Source organism: Arvicanthis niloticus, chromosome 13 (assembly GCF_011762505.2).
Source record: "Arvicanthis niloticus isolate mArvNil1 chromosome 13, mArvNil1.pat.X, whole genome shotgun sequence".
NCBI classification, from domain to species: Eukaryota; Metazoa; Chordata; class Mammalia; order Rodentia; family Muridae; genus Arvicanthis; species Arvicanthis niloticus.
In genome coordinates this window covers 51,301,101-51,326,739 of record NC_047670.1, presented here as the reverse complement: position 1 = coordinate 51,326,739, position 25,639 = coordinate 51,301,101, and the positions used below count along the sequence as shown (strand labels likewise).

Here is a 25,639-nt window from a genome sequence, read left to right as displayed (position 1 = left end):
GTGTCCCTTTGTGATCCTGGGGCCAGAACCCCTCCCCCATCTCTATACCCAGGTCCTATTGCTCGGGGTAGGGTGGGTGAGGAAACCCGGGTTTCCTGTTTCTGGTGGGCTGAGGGTGTGGCCATAGGGGAGGGGCTGCCTTCCTCCTTTCCCCGCAGGGACACTCCCCTCTGGGGGGCGGGTAAGACGCGGTAAAGCTTATTGGGTGGGACGGCCTTGCTAGGAGCACAGCAGGCAAGGGAGTGGCCACCAGAACTCCAGTCTGAGCTGAGCCTCTGTTGAGTTACTGTCCAGAGCGGCCGGCAGCCTTCAGCAGCCTGTGTACTACCACACGAGGCCGCCTAGACTAGACGGAGCACAGCACCTGAGAGCCGAGGGACAGGGTGACCAAGGGGCGGGGGCAGCACCATGTCTCAGCACCGGCTCCGTGTGCCCGAGCCTGAAGGCCTGGGTAGCAAGAGAACCAGCTCAGAGGACAACCTCTACCTGGCTGTGCTCAGGGCCTCCGAGGGCAAGAAAGGTAGCTGGCATTTCGTCTGGGCAGGGCCTTGGTGACAGGAAGGGTCCTTCCTGTATCAGGAAGCCTTGGCACAGAGTGGGGTGGGGCCCTGTTCTAAGAGTATGGATTTCAGGGACAGGCTCCAAGATGGGGCCAGTGATCCATGCCTAATACTGACTGCCCTTGAGCTTTAAGCCAGGGTATCTAGGGCTCTCTGTGTCTCTGGGAAGGCCCGCTGCCCTGTCAGGGAGACTTGACTTTCCCTCCAAAAGCCCTGCTGGCCCCAGCCCTGCCATGCTCTTGCTCAGCCTGGGAGGCAGCATGTGGGGTGGGGCAGGCTGGGACTTGTATGCCGTGCTCTGCACAGTGGCTCCAGACCTCCTCTCTTAGAGACAATGGAGGTTCTGAAGGGTAGTACTGAGCTGGGCCTGACGAGACCTGGGCTCCTTGGTCTCTGGTGTCTGTGTGGGGAGGCTTCTTGGTGGACCCCTGTCTTTCTGATCTGGAAAAGCCCAGCGATTGCCCCGGCGGAGCCTTGTCGGGCAAGGTTTAGTGAAACAGGCCACTATGTCTGCACCTCTGGAAGCCTCTCTAGGTTTTTCCCAGGCTGTAGGTAAACTGGTTTTGTCTCTTCCAGATGAACGAGACCGTGTGCAGAAGAAAACTTTCACCAAGTGGGTCAACAAACACCTTATCAAGGTTAGTGGTGCCTGCTTATGAGTTGGGAGGGTTCCCCAGCCTATGTCCCCTGCTCGCTGGGTGTTCTCACACGTCCTAGGCTCCCCTTTCATCTCCGAAACCTGTTATTTTCTGTCCTTTCCTCCCACGCTTATTCCTGTCTCTTTCTTCCTCTTCTTTCTGGTCTCTCGTGGCTCTGCTGTAGCACTGGAGGGCAGAGGTAGGTGCCTGCCTGGGCCGGGGTGTGCTCCATGGCCCTGCCTCTCCATACCCACAGCAGCACCCCTTGCCCAAGTGGCTCTGGGGATTCTTATCTGTGGCCATCTTGCTTCCTGCTGTTTCCACAGGCTCAGAGGCACATCAGTGATCTGTATGAAGACCTCCGTGATGGCCACAACCTCATCTCGCTGCTGGAAGTCCTCTCAGGAGACAGCCTGGTATGTGTGTCTGTCTCTGTCTTCCTTCCTTGGGGCCTTCCCCTTTGACCCACTCAGTGTCCAGCTTGGTCTCTCACCTTCTCCAGCCTCCTCCAACCCCATCTGCTCCTTCCTGGCCAAGGCATTGGCATTATAGCCTAAGGCCAGGCCTATTGGTGGCCATGACCCCCGCTGTTCTCCGCATTTGAGCTCTAACTCAGTAACCTCATGCTCTGCTCTGCTTTGGTTTCTCTGCTGCTTGGACTCTGAATCTTGACCTCTGCCCTTTACCCTTTGCCCTGCTCTGGCTGGGCAGCCGAGGGAGCGGGACGTAATCAGGAGTGTGCGCCTGGTGAGTGGTTGTGCCTGCTGACATGGCGGCACATGGGCTTCCCAAGACTGTGGAGCCCACCCAACTCACCTGGGGATTGCGGCCAGTCCAGCCTGGCCCACATCTGGCTCGTGGGCAGGCAGATGGCTGTGTGTCAAGCTGCCTGCCGTCCTCCATGCTGCCTACCTGGGGCTGGGCCAGAGACTCACCAGAAGCTGCAGTGGGTACCACTGAGGACCCCTGCCCCCAATACCACTGCCCTCCGCCTGTGGCTTCCTGGCTATTGTCTCTTCCCCACTCCCTTCCTTCCTTCCCACGGCCAGGGTGGCTGGCTTTCTGAGCCTGCCCCTGGGCTGGTGCTCATCCAGCTACAGAAGGCGAACCTGGGATCCTGTAGGGGCTGTTGATGCACTAGGGGAGACCCTTGCTTTAGTTGATTCTGCTGCTTTGGGGTGGGGCTTGACTGAAGGGTTGGGCCTTGAAGAAACTATTGTCCTGTGGACCCTAACTGAGCCTTGCCTCCTCTCAGCCCCGAGAGAAGGGGAGGATGCGTTTCCATAAGCTGCAGAATGTTCAGATTGCCCTGGATTATCTCCGACATCGCCAGGTAAGTAAGGCTGTCTACCTGGCCCCGGGCTCTAGGTCATAAGCCCCACACCTGGCCACCGCCCTGAATGCCTGGTTGTTTAACAGAGCCATTTGTTCGCAGGTAAAGTTAGTGAACATCAGAAATGATGACATTGCTGACGGCAACCCCAAGCTGACCCTTGGTCTGATCTGGACAATCATCCTGCACTTCCAGGTAGGTAGCTATCCTGCTACCATCTACTTTTGCCTAGGGATTTGGTGGGCCCCATGGCTGGTTGGCTGGCCCTGTTTCTGTCTAGGGCGTGGCCTGGGGGTTGGTGCTCTTCGGCTTTCCTGCCAGCCTCAGCCTCTGCTTGCTAGCTTTGTGGCTCTAGGGAGTAATTCTCTCTCCAAGACCTGCCTGTCCTGTGCCCTCAGGCCCTAGCTGGATAGTCCTGGGAGAACCTCCTTGCAAAGGAATGCATTTTCTGCTGGTTGCCTAGGGAAGTTTCTGGAGCTGCAGGGATGCCCCGGGTGACTCATTCATTGCCTGTGCTAGCCTCACAGGAAGCCACAAATCTAAGATCTTAGGCCTAAAAGCCAGACTGGCATGGTAGCTGAGTCACATGAACTGCCAGACCAACAGACAAAAAGCTGGTAGACCCAGTCCTGCCTGCAGCTAGAGGGGGGCTTTAACCTACCCCTTCACCCCAATAGCTGGAGCAGCTTTAAGAGTCTGTAGCTGCTCTTCTTGTGTCTGTTGCCCATCCTCTATGTTACATGTTAGTCTCGGGGGGGGGGGGGCGGGGGGCGGCTCAGGGTACATTCCAGCCTCCTGCAGCTAAGGGGATTCCTGAGCACCAATTATTTGGCAGTAGAAGTTAGGGACTCTGTTGTCTTCCGTGGAAGCTGCCACCTAGAGTAGCCTGTGGTAGGTAAATGTGGTAGGTTTTAGCCACAGGAACCCCAGTGTGCCCGGCAGCCTGGGAGCCCCAGGTGTTACAGTTGTGTACTGAGCTGCTTGCCTTTATGGAGCCAGTCAAGGCCTCTGGTGGTTGGGTGGTCAGGCCAGTCAGGCAGACACAGCTAAGCTCCCGCCTTCGTCTGCTGTGTGGCAGATCTCAGACATTCAGGTGAGCGGACAGTCGGAGGACATGACGGCAAAAGAGAAGCTGCTGCTGTGGTCCCAGCGTATGGTGGAGGGCTACCAAGGCCTGCGCTGCGACAACTTCACCACCAGCTGGCGCGATGGCCGTCTCTTCAATGCTATCATCCACCGGCACAAGTATGTGTTCCTGTGGAGTTGAGGAAGGCTGGGAGCACGTCAACCCAGTGACTTCCAAACAAGTCAGGGCAGAGGGAGCAGGAGGAGCATCTTCCCCTGTGGGAACCTGATGCCTGCAGGGTGTACCAAATGCCAGCAGATTCCTCTGGGAGGAGCCTTGACCAGGGCCCTGCCTGTCTCCCGCAAGGCCCTTCAGAAGCACCTCTGCTCTTCCAGCCTGGTTATGCCCACATGGACCTTCAAAAGAAGCCTAATGGGCAGGGAGACTATAGGAGCCCAAGTGGATGCTCTCTGACCTGTGCACTGCTCCTGTGCAGGTGCCCACCATAGGCTCCTTGGGCCCCTTTGCTGGGTGTGGTGGTGCATGCCTTTAACCGCAGCACTCTGGAGGCAGACACAGAGGCAGGTGGTTCTGTGAGTCTGGTCTACATAGGAGTAACAGTCAGCCAGGGTTACAAGTAAGACCCTGCCTGGAAACAACACAACTCCCCAACCCAAAACAAAACCCAGCCCTTCATGGGAGGGATGGAGGTGTTAGGGAAGTAGGTAGCATGTCTTTAAGAGGGTATGGAGCGAGGCTCTGTTTGCTAGGATGAGTGAAGGAATGTTTATGCAGCCTTGCTCAGTGGGTGTCTCTGCTACCCACCCCAATTTGTCCACAGGCCCATGCTCATAGATATGAATAAAGTGTATCGACAGACCAACCTGGAGAACCTAGACCAGGCCTTCTCCGTGGCAGAGCGGGACCTGGGAGTTACAAGGCTCCTGGACCCAGAAGGTACGATCCACTGGCTTTCCCCAACTCACCCTTGCTGCCTGGGCCCCACTGAAGCAGCTTCTCCCTGTAGATGTGGATGTCCCTCAGCCTGACGAGAAGTCTATCATCACCTATGTCTCATCCCTGTATGATGCCATGCCCCGTGTGCCCGGCGCACAGGATGGAGTGAGGGCCAATGTAAGTGGGTGGGTGGGTGCCCTGACAGGTGGGCCTGGGCCGAGGCCCAGATCCCAAGACCCTGAAGGTTGCTCACTCGCTCCTTTGCTCGCAGGAGCTGCAGCTTCGTTGGCAGGAATACCGGGAGCTTGTGCTGCTGCTGCTGCAGTGGATCCGGCACCACACCGCTGCTTTTGAGGAGCGCAAGTTCCCCTCCAGCTTTGAAGAGATCGAGGTAGGTCTGCCTACTTGGGCTGGTGTCCTTTGATTGTCTTGGTGTAGCTGCTGACACCCCTTGTCTCTACAGATCCTATGGTGCCAGTTTTTGAAATTCAAGGAGACAGAACTTCCTGCCAAGGAGGCAGACAAGAACCGGTCCAAAGGCATCTACCAGTCTTTGGAGGTAAAGTGAGGTGCTCCTAAGGGGAGTTAGTGGGGTGTCTCCTGGTTTTGGGGTAGCTAGGGGTATGAGGGTCATGTATTCCCTAGGTAAATAAATCGAGGCCTCCACGGGCCTCAGAATTTGATGCCTCTCTAGTATGGCTTGACCTTGCCTAGTGCTTAGGAACCAAAGTTGTACCAGGTTGTGGAGGAGTTGAGCATCCAGGATTCCCTGTGTCCAGTTTAGAGCTGAGTTTGCCCCTGTTCACAGGGGGCAGTACAAGCAGGCCAGCTCAAGATTCCCCCTGGCTATCACCCGCTAGACGTGGAGAAGGAGTGGGGCAAGCTGCACGTGGCCATCCTGGAGCGGGAGAAGCAACTCCGGAGCGAGTTTGAGAGGTGGGCCGTGTGGAGGGTGGCAGGCGATGTGGGAGACAGCAGGCGGGTGGGGCCCTGCGGTGGCAGGGGAACCACCCCAGGGTGAGTCATTGCCTGAGGAGGAAACCCCCCCACACCCAACCAAGCTCCAGTGTTTGGGGCCAGCAGGACAGTACGCCCAAGGCAGACAGAGAGGCCGGAGCAGAGGGAAGCTCCTCTCCGACCCTGGAGTGTGGTGGGCCCCTAGTGACTCCCTGTGGGGCTCTGCTGTGATCTGGTCCATAGGCTGGAGTGTCTTCAGCGCATTGTGAGCAAACTGCAGATGGAGGCTGGGCTGTGTGAGGAGCAGCTGAACCAGGCGGACTCCCTACTGCAGTCGGTGAGGGAGAGAGGCGAGGCGGGGCAAGGGGGCGGGGTGGCAGGGCAAGGGGTGGGGTGGGCACCTCTCCAGGCCTGAGGGAGGTAGGAGGAGCACTGAGCTGCTTACTCTGCAGCCAGGGCTGTGGCCTGCTGGGCTACAGGCCCAGGGTGTGGCACTAGGGCGGGAAAACCAGGCCCTTCTGGTCTGTTGCCAACCCCGACCTCCTTTTGTGAGCAGAACTGGCCTCTGGCCACCAGGCAGGACTGTATGCCTCTCTGCCTCATTCCAGCATGGCCTTCTTCATCTTCTCCCTCCTCAGGGAATGGGGAGCAGGGAGACCCCAGCCTCATGGCTAGATAAGTGCCTTGGGGTCCATAAGGCACAGGGCTGTGTGGGCCTGGGCGGGAGAAGTTGTGTGGTAGGTGATGGAGGGTGAGGCACAGAGTCTCCCTCGAACAAAGCTGTGAAGGTCTCTGTCCTTGGGCCTAGGGGCAATCTTTTGGACAGGATCCTGAGTCCTTAGAGAACTGATACAGATTAGTCTAGAAGTGCGCTAGGAAGATACATGGGATTACTGGGAGGGAAAGGAGTGAATGGGAATCCCAAGGCTGTGAGCCACACAGGATCTTGATTTTTAGGCTGGGGAAAGGGGTGAGGGGCAACCTTGGTGGAGAACCCTAGGCAGCAAGTAGGAGAGTTAGCCAGGTCAAGTCACACAGGACCATCTTGCAGGATATCCGGCTGCTGGCCTCAGGCAAAGCCGCTCAGCGGGCTGGGGAAGTCGAGAGAGATCTGGACAAGGCTGATGGTATGATCCGGCTGTTGTTCAATGATGTGCAGACCCTTAAAGATGGGCGGCACCCACAGGGTGAACAGATGTACAGGAGGTATGTACCTTACCTAGGAAGGCTGGGTTAGGAGGCCCGAGACCCACCTGACCCCCCTTCCCAACTCCTGTGCTTCCTCAGGGTGTATCGTCTGCATGAGCGTCTGGTAGCCATCCGCACCGAATACAACCTCCGGCTGAAGGCAGGGGTGGGTGCCCCTGTGACACAAGTGACCCTGCAGAGTACACAGAGGCGCCCAGAGCTAGAGGACTCCACACTGCGCTACTTGCAAGACCTGCTGGCATGGGTAGAGGAGAACCAGCGTCGAATAGACAGTGCTGAGTGGGGTGTGGACTTGCCTAGTGTGGAGGCTCAGCTGGGCAGCCACCGAGGCATGCATCAGTCTATCGAGGAGTTTCGGGCCAAGATCGAGCGGGCTCGGAATGATGAGGTGAGCGGTACCCTTGGGGTAGGCAGTGGCTGTGTGCTGTGCCCAGGCCACTGCAGACCTTACTCCCACTTACCTCTCCTGCAGAGCCAGCTTTCCCCTGCCACCCGGGGCGCCTACCGAGACTGCCTGGGCCGCCTAGACCTGCAGTATGCAAAGCTGCTGGTGAGTTGGGGACTGCAAGCAGCTGGGAGGGGTAGGCAGCACAGTCACTGACTAACTCTTTCCTCCTTAAAGAACTCCTCCAAGGCCCGCCTCCGGTCCCTGGAGAGCTTGCATGGGTTTGTGGCGGCAGCTACCAAGGAGCTGATGTGGCTGAATGAGAAGGAAGAGGAGGAAGTGGGCTTTGATTGGAGCGACCGCAACACCAACATGGCTGCCAAGAAAGAAAGTTACTCGGTAAGGCAGCATTTCCTCCTTAGTGAGTCCACCCGCTCCCTCCCGCTCACACCCACCCATACTGCCCCCAGTGCTGGGAGCCCCTTGAGCTCAGCCTCAGGGCTCGGTGAAGATGGGCTTGGGACTTGGATTTCCTTTACAGCGTGCCTGAAACTGTCCGTGAGACTCTCTTCCTTTTTGTCAGGCCCTGATGCGTGAACTGGAAATGAAGGAAAAGAAAATCAAGGAGATCCAGAACACAGGGGATAGGTTGCTGCGGGAAGACCATCCTGCCCGGCCCACAGTGGAGGTGGGCCATGGCGCCATGGGAGGGAGGGCTACGGGACTGATGGCCCCGGAGTGTGTCCTAAGGACCATGTTGTCTACAGTCCTTCCAGGCTGCCTTGCAGACACAGTGGAGCTGGATGCTACAGCTGTGTTGCTGCATTGAAATGCACTTGAAAGAGAACACAGCCTACTTCCAGGTAAGGACCAGAGCCTCTCTTCCTCCTGTGGTTCAGCTGTAGTGCCTGAAACGGTTCTCATAGCACCTGACAGATGTATAGCCCTGGTTAACGGTCCTCCCGGGAGTGGGGCTGGGGGAGTTCCACTACTTCTTCCCTCACATCTGGCTTCTGCTCACACAGCTTGCCTAGGGTTTGAGCTCTGTCACCCCCAGATGACCCCTCCTGCTGTCCTAGTTCTTCTCAGATGTTCGGGAGGCTGAGGAACACTTGCAGAAACTACAGGAGACGTTACGCAGGAAGTACAGCTGTGACCGCTCCATCACCGTCACCAGGCTTGAGGACCTGCTGCAGGATGCCCAGGTAAGGCAGCTGTGAACAAGGCACAGAGGGAGGGACTAGATAGGACATGGGCTGTGAGGGAACCTGAGGATGGGATAGAAGGCCAGCAGGGCTGGGGAGACACATGGGGAGCAGTGTATGTAACGAACAGAAAAACTGGTGACAGGTGCCTCGCTGGTGGGCTGGGATGAGCCCCACCCAACCTGAGTGCCTACTGTGAGTGGAGGTGTCAGCTGGGATCACCAGCCCTGCGGTGAATAGGCAGACTTTATGGCCTGATGACAGGAGCAGGCGGAGCTGCAGGCTGTGAAGGGCAACTGGATGTGGTGGCCATATATGCTGGGGTGTGGCTGGGGTCATCCACAATAGTCTCAGCACTCTAGGTAGGAAGTCATAGAGGCAGAGGGGAGAGGAGGAAGCTGATTGTATGATCGCAAAGACTGGGCCTCAGCTACATACTGACCTGAGAGGATGGGTAGGGGCCAGGTGCTCCAGCACAGGCGCTGTCCTTAAACTGCCCTTGGGGAGAGTGGCTCTCTTTCCTCTCCCTTCGGGTTTGATGGGGGAGGAGGATGACCTTCTATGGGGTCATTGTAGGGCTGAAATGTAAGTAGACCTGTCCCCTTTTTTAGATGCTTGAGGAGTGGCCTGAGGGAGGGAGGATGGGATACCTGGTCTTGTTGGGAGGAGTGAGGTCAATGGGATGAACTTGTGGAGGCCGGTCCCCTCTTGTAACTGCACCTGCCTTTAAGTGCCCTTGCTCCTAGCATCAGAAGCCTCTCCAGACAGGGTGCTGGTGGGTGGGGGTCTGCTACTTTCTGGGCCAGGTATTCCTGCATTGGGAGCTAGCTGAGTTGACCCTGAGCCTCCCCTCCCCCACAGGATGAGAAGGAGCAACTGAATGAGTACAAGGGGCACCTCTCAGGCCTGGCCAAGCGGGCCAAGGCTATTGTGCAGCTGAAGCCACGCAACCCCGCCCACCCTGTGCGGGGCCACGTGCCCCTTCTAGCTGTGTGTGACTACAAGCAGGTGGAGGTAAGGGCTGAGCCAGGCTGGGCTCAAGCCAGAGGGGCTGGGTCGATCAGGGCATAGGTCAGCTAGCTGCATTGTATACTTCTCTGACTATCCCAGGTGACTGTGCACAAGGGTGACCAGTGCCAGCTGGTGGGTCCTGCCCAGCCATCCCACTGGAAGGTGCTGAGTGGCTCCAGCAGTGAGGCTTCAGTGCCTTCTGTGTGCTTTCTTGTGCCGCCACCCAACCAGGAGGCCCAGGAAGCTGTTGCTAGGTGGGTAACCTGGGGGGGGGGGTTCACAGCTGGAGGGAGTTTGTGGAGAGAGAAGAGGGCTCTAGACAGAATCACTGAACATGGTCCTTGTCTGCCAGACTGGAGGCCCAGCATCAGGCCCTGGTTACACTGTGGCACCAGCTTCACGTGGACATGAAGAGTCTTCTGGCATGGCAGAGCCTCAGTCGGGACATACAGCTCATCCGGTCCTGGTCCCTAGTCACGGTAGGACTGCTCACTGCCCACAGGCTCTGGGAAAGATGGGAGATGGTATCTCGAAGGCACCATCTGGCCTGGCCCCATTCTCAGTGACATGTGCCACCTGCAGTTCCGCACACTAAAGCCCGAGGAGCAGAAGCAAGCTCTGCGCAACCTGGAGCTGCACTACCAGGCCTTCCTTCGAGACAGCCAGGACGCTGGTGGCTTTGGGCCTGAAGACCGGCTGGTGGCAGAGCGCGAGTATGCATCTTGCAGTCGCCACTACCAGCAGCTGCTACAAAGCCTGGAGCAGGGTATGGGGTGGGCAAGCCCCTGCGAGGGTGGTGGGTAGGCAGGCTGTATGAAGGCCGTTTCTGATTAACCTGGTTATTTTCCCCAGGCGAGCAGGAGGAGTCTCGCTGTCAGCGATGCATCTCGGAGCTCAAGGATATTCGGCTGCAGCTGGAGGCCTGTGAGACTCGGACTGTGCACCGTCTGCGGCTGCCGCTGGACAAGGACCCTGCACGGGAGTGTGCCCAGCGCATTGCTGAACAACAGGCAAGCACAGCCCTCATTCACTCCCCACCCCCTACCCATCCCGACCTATCTTGCCTTCAGGGGAAGCTGGTGTCGGGCCCTGCTGGTCACTGTGCCCCTACCTGGTCTCTCTACAGAAAGCACAGGCTGAGGTGGAGGGGCTGGGTAAGGGAGTTGCCCGGCTGTCTGCTGAGGCTGAGAAAGTTCTAGCCTTGCCAGAGCCGTCACCTGCTGCACCCACTCTGCGCTCGGAATTGGAATTGACCCTGGGCAAGCTGGAACAGGTCCGAAGCTTGTCTGCCATCTACTTGGAGAAGTGAGTGTCCCTCTGCACATTTCGGAGTCCAGTGGGGTTCCTCTGGTGAGGGCAGGGATTCCAGACATGTTCTGAGCAGAGGAAAGATGAGGTTGGGGGTGTAAAGTGGCATTGGGGGGCTGGTGAACGGCTAGTGGATGGTGGGCTTGGACCTAACACGGCAGTGTATGGTAGTGAGAAATGCTCTGAGCCTGATGCATTTTGAAGATCATATCCATAAGTCTTCCTGATAGTGGGAAGAGGAGTGGGGGTAAGGGACTCTGATTCTGCTCATCAGATGCCAAGACAGGAAGTCATAGACTTGGCATCAACCAGGAGCTAGCCCAGTGCAGAGTGAGGGGAGGGGGAGAGGGTCAGAGCAGAGGTTCTTCCAGGTTGTGAGTGAAAGGGAGGACAGATGAGAGGGAGGGAAAGAGGGAGGGATGCTCTGAGGTGTGGCCAGACCAATGGCTTCAGGAGGAAGGACCAACAAAGGACATCAGTGAGAGGCAGACAGGCTTCTTGGTGGAGAGAAATGAATGCTGGAATGTGCTTGAGACATTGAGGCACAGGTCAGCAAGACACTCCCCAGACTTCCTGACCTCAACCTCTTAGGCACTTCCTTGCTGGAGTTCCTGGAGGCGTGAGCATCTCCAGAGCCCAGCCCCTTCTGCCTGTGCTCCTGTACCTAGCTGCAGTTTCTGCGTATTTCATTCTGTTTATTTCAGCATATTTTGATTCAGGGGCACGGTAGGTACATTCATAGGGCCTGACTTTTAGAAGCCTTGTGCCCCCAGCATTGGTCTCCTGCATCTATTGTTCTCTGTATTACATAGTGCACTGGCCTTTATTAACAAATGCTAATACAGTGTTTGAGAGGAACATGCCCCTTCCTACTTTCTGTTTGCTCAGTCAGTCTTGAGCTGAAAGGTTGAGAACTCTGCTGCAGGTGCTGTCATCTGCTCTAGGACTTTAGAGTCTGTAGCTCCTGGCTAGAGCAGCCTTCCTCTGGGCCTTCCAGCTTAAGTGACCATCTGCTGTGGCTAGGTAGAGTCCAGCCATGGCAGGGGCACCTAGTGGTTCCAGTTCCTTCATTGAGGGCGTCTTGTTTGAGCCCACATACTCTTTGCTATCTCCTACCTAGACTCAAGACCATCAGCTTGGTAATTCGCAGTACCCAGGGGGCTGAGGAGGTGCTCAAAACCCATGAGGAGCAGCTGAAGGAGGCCCAGGCTGTGCCTGCCACTCTCCAAGAGCTTGAAGCCACCAAGGCCTCCCTAAAGGTACCTCTTTGGGGGCTTGTGCTTCACTGGTCACAGGATCAGTAGGAGTCCATGTTGAAATGACACCCACCCTGCCTTGCCCAACAGAAGCTGCGGGCCCAGGCTGAAGCACAGCAGCCCGTATTCAACACCCTAAGAGATGAGTTGCGGGGGGCACAGGAAGTTGGTGAGCGGCTACAGCAGCGGCATGGCGAGCGGGACGTGGAAGTGGAGCGCTGGCGAGAACGTGTCAGTCAGTTGCTGGAACGCTGGCAGGCTGTACTAGCCCAAACTGATGTGCGGCAGCGAGAGCTGGAGCAGCTGGGCCGCCAGCTTCGCTACTACCGTGAGAGTGCAGATCCGCTGAGCTCCTGGCTGCAGGACGCCAAGAGGCGGCAGGAGCAGATCCAGGCCGTGCCAATAGCCAACAGTCAGGCTGCTCGAGAGCAGCTGCGCCAGGAGAAGGTAGGCCCAGGGAAGGCTTGGCATGCGGTAGGGTGCAGCCTGTAGCTCAATGCTAACCCCTTCCTCCCTCAGGCCCTGCTGGAGGAGATTGAGCGTCATGGTGAGAAGGTTGAGGAGTGCCAGAAGTTTGCTAAGCAGTACATCAATGCAATCAAGGTGAGGTATCCCAGCTGGCAGCGCTAAAACTCAAAACAGGGGCACACTTGTCAGTTGAGCAGGCATTGGACTCTTGTGTGTCCATTCCAAGCCTGGACTGTGCCAAAGAAAGCCTATGAGGCAGCCTGGGGATCAGGCCCAGGCAACCAGAGTCTAGAGGCAGTAGCTGACTACAGTGTGTGTCTCTAGGACTATGAGCTCCAGCTGATCACCTACAAGGCTCAACTTGAACCCGTGGCCTCCCCCGCCAAGAAGCCCAAGGTTCAGTCTGGATCAGAGAGCGTCATCCAGGAGGTAGGATGGAGGTGGGCCAAGCCTCAGCTGAGCAAAAGGGACAGATGGACCTCATGGTGGCTCTTGGGCATTGTTGCAATAAAATCTCCAACCCAAATAAGCCTGTGCAAAGAAAACACAACTCAATATGAATATAAGCTATATGCCTAGATTGGGCAGACCTACTACTCTATTCTCCACCTGTGAGAGCCCTTATACCTTGTGGTTTCTCCAGGCCACGTGCTTCTGCTCCATTTTCCTTACCCATCTTCCTCTTTTTCCTCCTCCTTCTCCTCTGTCGTCCTCTCCAAAGCCCCCTCTCCCTAAAACTTTTCAGCTCCACCTTCCCTTCCACTGCCCAGTCACCATGTCTAGCCTTTATTTTACAAGTTAAAATGGGGAGAACGTTCACCTGAAGTCACCTGAGTATGTGATTGACTCCTCGTCCCAGGCAGCCCCTCTAGGGAAAGCAGAATTAGCAAATACAAACAGCACCAGGGCACCACGACAGGGCATCCAAGGCAGTCCCCGACAGGGCATTGGTTGACTTCATCCTTTCCCCCAGTATGTGGATCTACGCACACGCTACAGTGAGCTGACCACACTCACGAGTCAGTACATCAAATTCATCAGTGAGACACTACGCCGCATGGAAGAGGAAGAGGTATGCCTAGGGCCATGTGGATGGGGGTAGGGGTGAGGGGCAGGGGTTGGAGTTAGGGGTTGGGGGAAGCCCTCTTTCCTGATTTCAAATGCAGCCCATAGGAATCTGTCTGAGACCACTTGGTACAGTTCATCCCATGCCCCATGCCTGGTGCTGTCCAGTACTCACACCAGCATGGCTGCCCGCCCTTGTGGCCCCCACCTTGACCTGGCACAGCTCTGCTCTCTGCCTGGTGGCTAGTGCACCCTTTCTCATTGGCGAGCGTTCCTATGTGCATCTTTCTGGCTCTGATGTGTGCTTTTCTTGGGGATTCTTGTTGGTGTCACTGGGTCGCTTGTCCTAGGAAGAGTTGGTGTATGAGGTTATGGGATCTGGAGAGAGGTATCTGAGTAACTTGGCCAGGTGTGCTGTCATCTGTCTAGTTCCTACCTCCCAGGTGGCCTGCCTACAGCTCTACCTTCTCTTTGCACCTGTCTGCCAGTTTGAGAGGCCTTCTGAGCTGGTTCTGGTCTGCACGGCTGTTCCTATTTTGGCTGCCTCACCTTGCCCCCACCTCACTGGGCTTTGGGAATGGCCCCTGTCCCTATGAGGGAAGAGGGTCCTTGTAGGAATGAGGCTGGCTAGCTGGTAGAATTCAGGCAGGACTGTGGTGGGTATGGCTTGCTGGCCCTGCGAGCCTCCTGCTTTGCTCTTTCTCTCTCTCCCTGTCCGTCTGTCTCCGTCGTCTCTCTGCGGGAAGAGGGGAGGACGCCTGGGCCTCCTTCCCCAGGCTGGTGAGCATGGTGGGGCTGCTATGCTCGCTGCTCGAGTGTCTTGGGCGGGTGCACGCTGTCTCTTTGGCTGGGTTGGAATCTCTGTTCTCCATGATCCCCCAAATCGCATTGTCCAAGTGAACTGTGGTGGTACCTTCCATGTCATGTGAGCACCTGGCAATCTCCCCACGCTCACACTGACTCTGGTTCTCTTCCCCTCTCTGCTGCCGCCACAGCGGCTGGCTGAACAACAGCGGGCAGAGGAGCGGGAGCGACTGGCCGAGGTGGAGGCCGCACTGGAGAAGCAGCGGCAGCTAGCTGAGGCCCACGCCCAGGCTAAGGCACAGGCAGAGCTGGAAGCCCAAGAACTGCAGCGGCGCATGCAGGAGGAGGTGACACGGCGTGAGGAGGCAGCGGTGGATGCACAACAGCAGAAGCGCAGCATCCAAGAGGAGCTGCAGCATCTGCGGCAGAGCTCAGAGGCAGAGATCCAGGCCAAGGCCCAGCAGGTGGAGGCTGCGGAGCGCAGCCGGATGCGCATCGAGGAAGAGATCCGTGTGGTGCGGCTGCAACTGGAGACAACTGAGCGTCAGCGTGGAGGGGCAGAGGATGAGCTACAGGCTCTGCGTGCACGGGCCGAGGAGGCAGAAGCACAGAAGCGGCAGGCTCAGGAGGAAGCTGAACGCCTGCGAAGGCAGGTGCAAGATGAGAGCCAGCGCAAACGGCAGGCAGAGGCAGAGCTGGCCCTGCGTGTGAAGGCTGAAGCCGAGGCAGCGCGAGAGAAGCAGCGGGCCCTGCAGGCCCTGGATGAGCTAAGACTGCAGGCTGAGGAGGCTGAACGGCGGCTGCGCCAAGCTGAGGCAGAGAGGGCACGCCAAGTGCAGGTAGCCCTGGAGACAGCACAGCGCAGTGCAGAAGTGGAGCTGCAGAGCAAGCGGGCATCCTTTGCAGAGAAGACCGCGCAGTTGGAACGCACTCTGCAGGAAGAGCATGTGACGGTGGCACAGCTGCGGGAGGAGGCCGAGCGCCGGGCACAGCAGCAAGCCGAAGCTGAGCGAGCCCGTGAGGAGGCTGAGCGGGAGCTGGAGCGCTGGCAGCTGAAGGCCAATGAGGCGCTGCGGCTGCGGCTGCAGGCAGAAGAGGTGGCGCAGCAGAAGAGCCTGGCACAGGCCGATGCCGAGAAGCAGAAGGAAGAGGCAGAGCGGGAAGCACGGCGGCGGGGCAAGGCAGAGGAGCAGGCTGTGCGGCAGCGGGAGCTGGCTGAGCAGGAGCTGGAGAAGCAGCGGCAGCTGGCGGAAGGCACTGCCCAGCAGCGCCTGGCTGCAGAGCAGGAGCTGATCCGCCTGCGGGCGGAGACAGAGCAGGGCGAGCAGCAGCGGCAGCTGCTGGAGGAAGAGCTGGCCCGGCTACAGCACGAGGCAGCTGCAGCCACGCAGAAGCGCCAGGAACTGGAGGCAGAGCTGGCTAAGGTTCGAGCAGAGATGGAGGTGCTGCTGGCCAGCAAGGCACGAGCCGAGGAAGAGTCTCGCTCTACCAGCGAAAAGTCTAAGCAGAGGCTGGAGGCTGAGGCAGGCCGCTTTCGAGAGCTGGCTGAGGAGGCTGCCCGTCTGCGTGCTCTGGCTGAGGAGGCCAAGCGGCAGCGGCAGTTGGCCGAGGAGGATGCCGCACGCCAGCGGGCTGAGGCAGAGCGAGTGCTTACTGAGAAGCTGGCTGCCATCAGTGAGGCCACGAGGCTCAAGACAGAGGCAGAGATTGCACTCAAAGAGAAGGAGGCCGAGAACGAGCGCCTGAGGCGTCTGGCTGAAGATGAGGCCTTCCAGCGGCGGCGTCTGGAGGAGCAGGCGGCACAGCACAAGGCTGACATCGAGGAGCGCCTGGCCCAGCTGCGCAAGGCATCAGAGAGTGAGCTGGAGCGACAGAAGGGCCTGGTGGAGGACACCCTGCGGCAGCGGCGGCAGGTGGAGGAGGAGATCATGGCGCTGAAGGCGAGCTTTGAGAAGGCTGCCGCTGGCAAGGCAGAACTGGAGCTGGAGCTGGGGCGCATCCGCAGCAATGCCGAGGACACGATGCGCAGCAAGGAGCAGGCAGAACTGGAGGCAGCGCGGCAGCGGCAGTTGGCAGCCGAGGAGGAGCAGAGGCGCCGCGAGGCTGAGGAGCGTGTGCAGCGGAGCCTGGCAGCCGAGGAGGAAGCTGCACGGCAGCGCAAGGTTGCCCTGGAGGAAGTCGAGCGGCTCAAGGCCAAGGTTGAAGAGGCGCGGCGCCTGCGAGAGCGAGCCGAGCAGGAGTCCGCCAGGCAGCTGCAGCTGGCCCAGGAGGCCGCCCAGAAACGGCTGCAGGCGGAGGAGAAGGCACACGCCTTTGTGGTGCAGCAGCGAGAAGAGGAGCTGCAGCAGACGCTTCAGCAAGAGCAGAACATGCTGGAGCGGCTGCGGAGCGAGGCAGAGGCGGCAAGGCGAGCTGCTGAGGAGGCAGAGGAGGCCCGGGAGCAGGCAGAGCGTGAGGCAGCGCAGTCTCGGAAACAAGTGGAAGAGGCCGAGCGGCTGAAGCAGTCAGCAGAGGAGCAGGCTCAGGCCCAGGCGCAGGCGCAGGCGGCGGCAGAGAAGCTGCGCAAGGAAGCTGAGCAGGAGGCAGCGCGTCGGGCACAGGCGGAGCAGGCAGCGTTGAAACAGAAGCAGGCTGCCGACGCAGAGATGGAGAAGCATAAGAAGTTTGCAGAGCAGACACTGCGGCAGAAGGCCCAGGTAGAGCAGGAGCTGACCACACTGAGGCTACAGCTAGAGGAGACTGACCACCAGAAGAGCATCCTGGACGAGGAGCTGCAGCGACTGAAGGCTGAGGTAACAGAGGCAGCCCGGCAGCGTAGCCAGGTAGAGGAAGAGCTCTTCTCTGTCCGTGTGCAGATGGAGGAGCTAGGCAAGCTCAAGGCTCGCATTGAAGCTGAAAACCGGGCACTCATTCTTCGAGACAAGGACAACACACAGCGCTTCCTAGAGGAGGAGGCTGAGAAGATGAAACAGGTGGCAGAGGAAGCTGCACGGTTGAGTGTGGCTGCCCAGGAGGCAGCAAGGCTGCGGCAGCTAGCCGAGGAGGACCTGGCACAGCAGCGGGCCCTGGCAGAGAAGATGCTGAAGGAAAAGATGCAGGCGGTACAGGAAGCCACGAGGCTCAAGGCTGAGGCCGAGCTGCTACAGCAGCAGAAGGAGCTTGCCCAGGAGCAGGCCCGGCGGCTTCAGGAGGACAAGGAGCAAATGGCTCAGCAGTTGGTAGAGGAGACCCAGGGTTTCCAGCGGACTCTGGAGGCTGAGCGGCAGAGGCAGCTGGAAATGAGCGCCGAGGCCGAGCGCCTCAAGCTGCGCATGGCTGAGATGAGCCGGGCTCAGGCGCGTGCAGAGGAGGACGCCCAGCGCTTCCGGAAGCAGGCAGAAGAGATCGGTGAAAAGCTGCACCGCACGGAACTTGCTACCCAGGAGAAGGTGACATTGGTGCAGACGCTCGAGATCCAGCGACAGCAGAGTGACCAGGATGCCGAGCGTCTGAGGGAGGCCATTGCTGAGCTGGAGCGTGAGAAGGAGAAGCTCAAGCAGGAGGCGAAGTTACTGCAGCTCAAGTCTGAGGAGGTACCACCCTCCCTCCTCACAGGCAGAAGGGTGGCTGGGGTGGCAGGGAGGGTAGTGGTGAATCATCCTGGGTCTCCATCCTCCCTGAGAGTTGACCCCCCTTTTCTATCCCCAACAGATGCAGACTGTGCAGCAGGAACAGATACTACAGGAGACACAGGCCCTGCAGAAGAGCTTTCTCTCTGAGAAGGACAGCCTGCTGCAACGGGAACGCTTCATCGAGCAGGAGAAGGCCAAGCTGGAGCAGCTTTTCCAGGACGAGGTGGCCAAAGCACAGCAGCTGCGGGAGGAACAGCAGCGGCAGCAGCGGCAGATGGAACAGGAGAAGCAGGAGCTGGTGGCCAGCATGGAGGAGGCCAGGAGGCGGCAGCGCGAGGCAGAGGAGGGTGTGAGGCGCAAGCAAGAGGAACTACAGCAGCTGGAGCAGCAGCGGCAGCAGCAGGAGAAGCTGCTGGCGGAGGAGAACCAGAAGCTGCGGGAGAGGCTGCAGCGCCTGGAGGAAGAGCACCGGGCTGCGTTGGCACACACCGAGGAGATTGCTACCACCCAGGCTGCTGCCACAAAGGCACTGCCCAATGGCCGTGATGCACTCGATGGCCCCTCCATGGAGGCCGAACCTGAGTACTCCTTTGAGGGATTACGTCAGAAGGTGCCAGCTCAGCAGCTACAGGAAGCAGGCATCCTGAGCAAGGAGGAGCTGCAGCGTTTGGCACAGGGTCACACCACGGTGGCAGAGCTCACGCAGCGGGAAGATGTGTACCGATATCTGAAGGGCCGCAGCAGCATTGCAGGACTGCTCCTGAAGCCCACCAATGAGAAGCTGAGTGTCTATACAGCCCTGCAGCGGCAGCTGCTCAGCCCCGGAACAGCTCTTATCTTACTTGAGGCCCAGGCAGCCTCAGGCTTCCTGCTGGACCCTGTGCGGAACCGGCGGCTGACTGTCAATGAGGCTGTGAAGGAGGGTGTTGTGGGTCCTGAGCTGCACCACAAACTGCTGTCAGCTGAGCGTGCAGTCACTGGCTACAAGGACCCCTATACAGGGGAGCAGATCTCCCTCTTCCAGGCCATGAAGAAGGACCTTATTGTCAGGGACCACGGCATCCGCCTGCTGGAGGCCCAGATCGCCACGGGAGGCATCATCGACCCTGTGCACAGCCACCGCGTGCCCGTGGACGTGGCCTACCAACGTGGCTACTTTGATGAGGAGATGAACCGCATCTTGTCTGACCCAAGTGATGACACCAAGGGCTTCTTCGACCCCAACACCCACGAGAACCTCACTTACCTGCAGCTGCTGGAGCGCTGTGTGGAGGACCCTGAGACAGGCCTGCGCCTCCTGCCACTCACAGATAAGGCTGCCAAGGGTGGTGAGTTGGTGTACACTGATACGGAGGCCCGTGACGTCTTCGAAAAGGCCACTGTGTCTGCACCATTTGGCAAGTTCCAGGGCAAGACTGTAACCATCTGGGAGATCATCAACTCAGAGTACTTCACAGCAGAGCAGCGGCGGGACCTGCTCCGGCAGTTCCGCACGGGCCGGATCACGGTGGAGAAGATCATCAAGATTGTCATCACAGTGGTGGAGGAACACGAGCGGAAGGGCCAGCTCTGCTTTGAGGGCCTCCGTGCCCTGGTGCCTGCCGCAGAGCTGCTGGACAGTGGGGTCATCAGCCACGAGCTCTACCAGCAGCTGCAGCGGGGTGAGCGTTCTGTGCGGGAAGTGGCCGAGGCAGACAACGTGAGGCAGGCCCTGCGGGGTACCGACGTCATTGCCGGTGTGTGGCTGGAAGAAGCAGGGCAGAAGCTGAGCATCTATGAGGCCCTGAGGAAAGATTTGCTGCAGCCGGAGGTGGCTGTGGCCTTGCTGGAGGCCCAGGCTGGCACTGGGCACATCATCGACCCTGCCACTAGTGCCAGGCTGACTGTGGACGAGGCAGTGCGTGCTGGCCTGGTGGGTCCTGAGCTGCATGAGAAGCTCTTGTCAGCTGAAAAGGCAGTAACAGGCTATAGGGATCCCTACTCAGGACAAAGTGTCTCACTATTCCAGGCCCTGAAGAAGGGTCTCATCCCCCGAGAACAGGGCCTGCGCCTGCTGGATGCCCAGTTATCCACTGGTGGCATTGTAGACCCCAGCAAAAGCCACCGTGTGCCCCTGGATGTTGCCTATGCCCGAGGTTACCTGGACAAAGAGACTAACAGGGCCCTGACATCACCCAGAGATGATGCCAGAGTCTACCTTGACCCCAGCACCCGGGAGCCAGTCACCTACAGCCAGCTCCAGCAGCGGTGCAGGTCTGACCAGCTGACCGGGTTGAGCCTACTGCCACTCTCAGAGAAGGCTGTCCGGGCCCGGCAGGAGGAGGTCTACTCTGAGGTCCAGGCCCGTGAGACCCTGGAGAAGGCCAAGGTTGAGGTTCCTGTGGGCAGCTTGAAGGGCAGGGCAGTGACTGTGTGGGAGCTCATTCGCTCGGAGTACTTCACTGAGGAGCAGCGGCAGGAGCTGCTACGCCAGTTCCGCACAGGCAAGGTCACTGTGGAGAAGGTCATCAAGATTCTTATCACCATTGTGGAGGAGGTGGAGACTCAGCGGCAGGAGAGACTGTCCTTTAGTGGCCTCCGTGCCCCTGTGCCGGCCAGTGAGCTCCTGGCCGCCAAGATCCTCAGCAGAGCTCAATTTGACCAGCTTAAGGACGGCAAGACATCAGTCAAAGATCTGTCAGAGGTGGACTCTGTGCGGACACTGCTGCAAGGCAGCGGCTGCCTGGCTGGCATCTATCTGGAGGACTCGAAGGAGAAAGTAACCATCTATGAGGCCATGCGCCGGGGCCTCCTCAGACCCAGCACAGCCACACTCCTGCTGGAGGCCCAGGCAGCCACTGGTTTCCTAGTGGACCCTGTTCGGAACCAGCGTCTGTACGTCCATGAGGCTGTCAAGGCAGGAGTAGTGGGCCCTGAGCTCCATGAGAAGCTGCTGTCAGCTGAGAAGGCGGTCACTGGCTATAAGGATCCTTACTCAGGCAACACCATCTCGCTGTTCCAGGCTATGAAGAAGGGCTTAGTTCTCAGGGACCATGCCATCCGCCTGCTGGAGGCCCAGATCGCCACAGGTGGCATCATCGACCCTGTGCACAGCCACCGCCTGCCCGTGGACGTGGCCTACCAGCGTGGCTACTTTGATGAGGAGATGAACCGTGTGCTGGCAGATCCAAGCGATGACACCAAGGGCTTCTTCGACCCCAACACCCACGAGAACCTCACCTACCTGCAGCTGCTGGAGCGCTGTGTGGAGGACCCTGAGACAGGCCTGCGCCTCCTGCCACTCAAAGGCGCGGAGAAGACAGAGGTGGTAGAAACCACACAGGTGTATACTGAGGAGGAGACTCGGAGGGCGTTCGAGGAGACGCAGATCGACATCCCAGGTGGTGGCAGCCACGGTGGCTCCTCCATGTCTCTGTGGGAGGTAATGCAGTCCGACATGATCCCGGAGGATCAGCGTGCCCGGCTCATGGCTGACTTCCAGGCTGGCAGAGTCACCAAGGAGCGCATGATCATCATCATCATTGAAATCATTGAGAAGACCGAGATCATCCGCCAGCAGAACCTCGCCTCCTATGACTATGTGCGCCGCCGCCTCACTGCCGAAGATCTGTACGAGGCCCGGATCATCTCCCTTGAGACCTACAACCTCTTCCGGGAAGGCACCAAGAACCTCCGTGAGGTTCTGGAGATGGAATCTGCCTGGCGCTACCTTTACGGCACAGGATCAGTGGCCGGTGTCTACCTGCCTGGCTCCAGGCAGACGCTAAGCATCTACCAGGCCCTTAAGAAGGGACTGCTGAGTGCCGAGGTGGCCCGCTTATTGCTGGAAGCACAGGCAGCCACGGGCTTCCTGCTGGACCCAGTGAAGGGAGAGCGGCTGACTGTGGATGAGGCTGTGCGGAAGGGTCTGGTAGGCCCGGAGCTGCATGACCGGCTCCTCTCTGCCGAGCGGGCTGTCACTGGCTACCGTGACCCCTACACCGAGCAGACCATCTCGCTCTTCCAGGCCATGAAGAAAGAGCTGATCCCTGCTGAGGAGGCACTGAGGCTGCTGGATGCCCAGCTAGCCACAGGAGGCATTGTGGACCCCCGCCTGGGTTTCCACCTCCCTCTGGAGGTGGCTTACCAACGTGGCTACCTCAGTAAGGACACACATGACCAGTTGTCGGAGCCCAGTGAGGTGCGCAGCTATGTGGACCCCTCCACGGATGAGCGTCTCAGCTACACACAGCTGCTCAAGCGTTGCCGCCGTGATGACAACAGTGGACAGATGCTGCTGCCGCTCTCTGATGCCCGCAAGCTGACCTTCCGTGGCCTGCGCAAGCAGATCACCATGGAGGAGCTGGTACGCTCTCAAGTCATGGACGAGGCCACAGCCCTACAGCTACAAGAAGGCCTGACCTCCATTGAGGAGGTCACTAAGAACCTGCAGAAGTTCCTTGAGGGTACCAGTTGCATTGCCGGAGTCTTTGTTGACGGTACCAAGGAACGGCTCTCTGTGTACCAGGCCATGAAGAAGGGCATCATCCGTCCGGGTACAGCCTTCGAGCTCCTGGAAGCACAGGCAGCCACTGGCTATGTCATTGACCCCATCAAGGGACTCAAGCTGACCGTGGAAGAGGCCGTGCGTATGGGTATTGTGGGCCCCGAGTTCAAGGACAAGCTGCTGTCAGCTGAGCGTGCAGTCACTGGCTACAAGGATCCCTACTCTGGGAAACTCATCTCTCTCTTCCAGGCCATGAAGAAGGGCCTAATCCTGAAGGACCATGGTATTCGTCTGCTAGAGGCTCAGATTGCCACTGGTGGCATCATTGACCCCGAGGAAAGCCACCGTCTGCCTGTGGAAGTGGCATATAAGCGTGGCCTCTTTGATGAGGAGATGAACGAGATCCTGACTGATCCCTCAGATGACACCAAGGGTTTCTTTGACCCCAACACAGAAGAGAACCTCACATACCTGCAGCTGATGGAGCGTTGCATCACTGATCCCCAGACTGGCCTGTGTCTCCTGCCACTGAAGGAGAAGAAGCGGGAGCGGAAGACATCCTCCAAGTCCTCAGTGCGCAAGCGCCGCGTGGTGATTGTGGACCCTGAGACAGGCAAGGAGATGTCCGTGTATGAGGCCTACCGCAAGGGCCTCATTGACCACCAGACCTACCTGGAGTTGTCAGAGCAGGAGTGCGAGTGGGAAGAAATCACCATCTCCTCCTCAGATGGCGTCGTCAAATCTATGATCATCGACCGCCGCTCTGGCCGCCAGTATGACATTGATGACGCCATCACCAAGAACCTCATTGACCGCTCAGCACTGGACCAGTACCGCGCCGGCACGCTTTCTATCACCGAGTTTGCTGACATGCTCTCAGGCAATGCTGGTGGCTTCCGTTCCCGCTCCTCCTCTGTGGGCTCGTCTTCCTCCTACCCCATCAGTTCTGCTGCCCCTAGGACCCAGCTGGCCTCCTGGTCCGATCCTACTGAGGAGACTGGCCCAGTGGCCGGCATCCTAGACACAGAGACTCTGGAGAAGGTGTCCATCACGGAGGCCATGCACCGCAACCTGGTAGACAACATCACTGGCCAGCGGCTGCTGGAGGCACAGGCCTGCACCGGGGGCATCATTGACCCCAGCACTGGTGAGCGCTTCCCAGTCACTGAGGCTGTCAACAAGGGCCTGGTGGACAAGATCATGGTAGACCGTATCAATCTGGCTCAGAAGGCCTTCTGTGGGTTTGAGGACCCGCGCACCAAGACCAAGATGTCAGCTGCCCAGGCCCTGAAAAAGGGCTGGCTGTACTACGAGGCAGGCCAGCGTTTCCTGGAGGTGCAGTACCTAACAGGTGGTCTGATTGAACCTGACACACCTGGCCGTGTGTCTCTTGATGAAGCCCTGCAACGTGGCACTGTGGATGCCCGCACAGCCCAGAAGTTGCGTGATGTCAGTGCTTACTCCAAGTACCTCACGTGCCCCAAGACCAAGCTCAAGATCTCCTACAAGGACGCTCTGGATCGTAGCATGGTGGAGGAGGGCACAGGGCTGAGGCTGCTGGAAGCAGCGGCACAGTCCAGCAAGGGCTACTACAGCCCCTACAGTGTCAGTGGCTCTGGCTCTACCGCCGGTTCACGCACTGGTTCACGCACCGGCTCCAGGGCCGGCTCCCGCCGTGGCAGCTTCGATGCCACTGGCTCTGGCTTCTCCATGACCTTTTCTTCTTCCTCCTACTCTTCCTCAGGCTATGGCCGCCGCTATGCCTCAGGGCCTTCAGCCTCTCTTGGGGGCCCTGAGTCTGCAGTGGCCTGATCCCCTCAGCCTGCATCCTGCCTTCCCGCTCTGCATGTGACCAGGCTCCCCGTGGAGGCGCTGGGGTCTTTTTTTTTTTCTTTCTTTCTTTCTTTCTTTTTTTTTTTTTTTAACATTTAAAGGTGTCTTCCTCCCAAGCGGTGCCTAAAATTTAACCAAAAAGACCAGACTAACACATTAATAAATATATGCCATGTCCAGACAGCCTGTGTCTTGGGAACCAGGGCTGGCCCAGGTCCAGTGAGCACTTCATTCTCCTTGGGCCTCCCTCATCCTTTCTACCTGCCACTACCTGCCACTCACAACAGCTAGGTGCCTTGGAGACTCCAGAGCTGGGCACTCAGCCTATCACTCCTGTCTCTCCTGGGAGGACTCTATCTGGGAAAGGACCTCAGACCTCTAAGCCAACCCCACCGGATGTCTACCTGCTGGTCCTAGCTGCTGAGGGGAACTGGGGACAATCCTGTGAGCAGACAGCTCTCGAGCCTCTTGAGGCCTCTTTCCTGAGCCAGCTGCTTCTCCCCAGTATATCTCTGAATGTTCTGTATATTCAGTGGGTTTTGCTGGCAAAGGAAAGATCCCAGGCCAACCATCTCTCCAGCCTACCCAGAGAAACCCCTTCCCCATGGGAAGATAAGGCCTGGTCCTGGCCCCAGCCTCCCACCTGGCTCCTACAGCTGCCATTGGAGCTATGCTTTGTAGCTCACCACCCCGTACTTATTCCCCTGAGACCTGAGCCTCTGCTTCTGCCTTCCAGCCTCAGCTCCCCTTGTAAGTGCCTTCTGTGTCCTTGTACCCAGGCCCTAAAGACCCAGACCCAGGGTAGGAGATGGACATTCTGACTGGGTGGGGCTGGAGGGTTCTGCAGATCTGAGAATTCTCCTACTCCAGAGGCCCAGGGACTCTTCAAGCCTGTGGAACCCCTCTCTGGGTGCTGCTGCCCACCTCACTCCCAGGGAGCCCTGGCCCCTCCTTGGCCCAGAGACACTGGCTGGCCCATCTGACATAAGCACCTGGCCAGTGACACTCTTCCTGTCCAGCCAGCCCTGCCTCCACCCTCTGAGTGAGCTTTGCATGTTCCACTAACCTTGAGCTGTGGCAGGTGGAGATGCCAGGCAGAACACTAACCTGACCATGGGCGGGGCCCTGCGGCGTTCGCCCCCCTCAATAAAAGCAATTCCAACCTTCATCTGGGTCTTGCCTTGTGCTTTGGTCCTGGATCATCTGTGTATCGGTGGGAGGGTAGAGGCTGTGGTTCCCGGCTCCAGGTCCTGGCTCACAAGATGTGTACTGGCCAGGGTAGATAGTGGAGACATTAGGCTGAAGCTGGTATCATGACCAGGAAACCCCAGGTGGTAGCTAGAGAGTTACCAGGCAGAGAAGACAGAGTGGAGAAGGGAGCAGGCTGCGCTGAGGTGGGCCTGTTGTGTCCAGCCTCTCATCTGGGTGATGACCTGTCACTTGATACATCCCTATGGCAGCCACAGGATAGGCACTTCAAGAGCATT

General features: G+C 58.5%; 1 protein-coding gene across 15 annotated transcripts in view; it reads left to right on the top strand.

Moving 5' to 3' along the window:
• Nucleotides 1–25,320, top strand: part of Plec (plectin) — a 62,117-nt gene extending 36,797 nt beyond the window's left edge. For 7 of the 15 annotated variants that reach the window (XM_076912213.1, XM_076912217.1, XM_076912219.1 and 4 more), the window contains 32 exons: nucleotides 1,137–1,198; nucleotides 1,525–1,614; nucleotides 1,910–1,945; nucleotides 2,454–2,531; nucleotides 2,634–2,726; nucleotides 3,610–3,776; nucleotides 4,439–4,554; nucleotides 4,625–4,731; nucleotides 4,826–4,945; nucleotides 5,018–5,113; nucleotides 5,363–5,490; nucleotides 5,755–5,848; nucleotides 6,563–6,717; nucleotides 6,799–7,108; nucleotides 7,193–7,270; nucleotides 7,343–7,504; nucleotides 7,689–7,793; nucleotides 7,873–7,968; nucleotides 8,185–8,310; nucleotides 9,172–9,324; nucleotides 9,421–9,575; nucleotides 9,674–9,800; nucleotides 9,904–10,087; nucleotides 10,174–10,331; nucleotides 10,448–10,626; nucleotides 11,750–11,888; nucleotides 11,976–12,332; nucleotides 12,405–12,488; nucleotides 12,678–12,782; nucleotides 13,327–13,425; nucleotides 14,414–17,794; nucleotides 17,913–25,320. In XM_076912213.1, the coding sequence (XP_076768328.1) occupies nucleotides 1,137–1,198; nucleotides 1,525–1,614; nucleotides 1,910–1,945; nucleotides 2,454–2,531; nucleotides 2,634–2,726; nucleotides 3,610–3,776; nucleotides 4,439–4,554; nucleotides 4,625–4,731; nucleotides 4,826–4,945; nucleotides 5,018–5,113; nucleotides 5,363–5,490; nucleotides 5,755–5,848; nucleotides 6,563–6,717; nucleotides 6,799–7,108; nucleotides 7,193–7,270; nucleotides 7,343–7,504; nucleotides 7,689–7,793; nucleotides 7,873–7,968; nucleotides 8,185–8,310; nucleotides 9,172–9,324; nucleotides 9,421–9,575; nucleotides 9,674–9,800; nucleotides 9,904–10,087; nucleotides 10,174–10,331; nucleotides 10,448–10,626; nucleotides 11,750–11,888; nucleotides 11,976–12,332; nucleotides 12,405–12,488; nucleotides 12,678–12,782; nucleotides 13,327–13,425; nucleotides 14,414–17,794; nucleotides 17,913–24,131 (13,559 nt within the window). In that variant the 3' untranslated portion in view covers nucleotides 24,132–25,320. Of the gene's footprint in view, nucleotides 1–259; nucleotides 521–1,136; nucleotides 1,199–1,524; nucleotides 1,615–1,909; nucleotides 1,946–2,453; nucleotides 2,532–2,633; nucleotides 2,727–3,609; nucleotides 3,777–4,438; nucleotides 4,555–4,624; nucleotides 4,732–4,825; nucleotides 4,946–5,017; nucleotides 5,114–5,362; nucleotides 5,491–5,754; nucleotides 5,849–6,562; nucleotides 6,718–6,798; nucleotides 7,109–7,192; nucleotides 7,271–7,342; nucleotides 7,505–7,688; nucleotides 7,794–7,872; nucleotides 7,969–8,184; nucleotides 8,311–9,171; nucleotides 9,325–9,420; nucleotides 9,576–9,673; nucleotides 9,801–9,903; nucleotides 10,088–10,173; nucleotides 10,332–10,447; nucleotides 10,627–11,749; nucleotides 11,889–11,975; nucleotides 12,333–12,404; nucleotides 12,489–12,677; nucleotides 12,783–13,326; nucleotides 13,426–14,413; nucleotides 17,795–17,912 lie in introns of those variants that run through there. The other 8 variants (XM_034516140.2, XM_034516146.2, XM_034516139.2 and 5 more) reach the window with 3 other exon arrangements.
• Nucleotides 25,321–25,639: the final 319 nt, after the last annotated feature.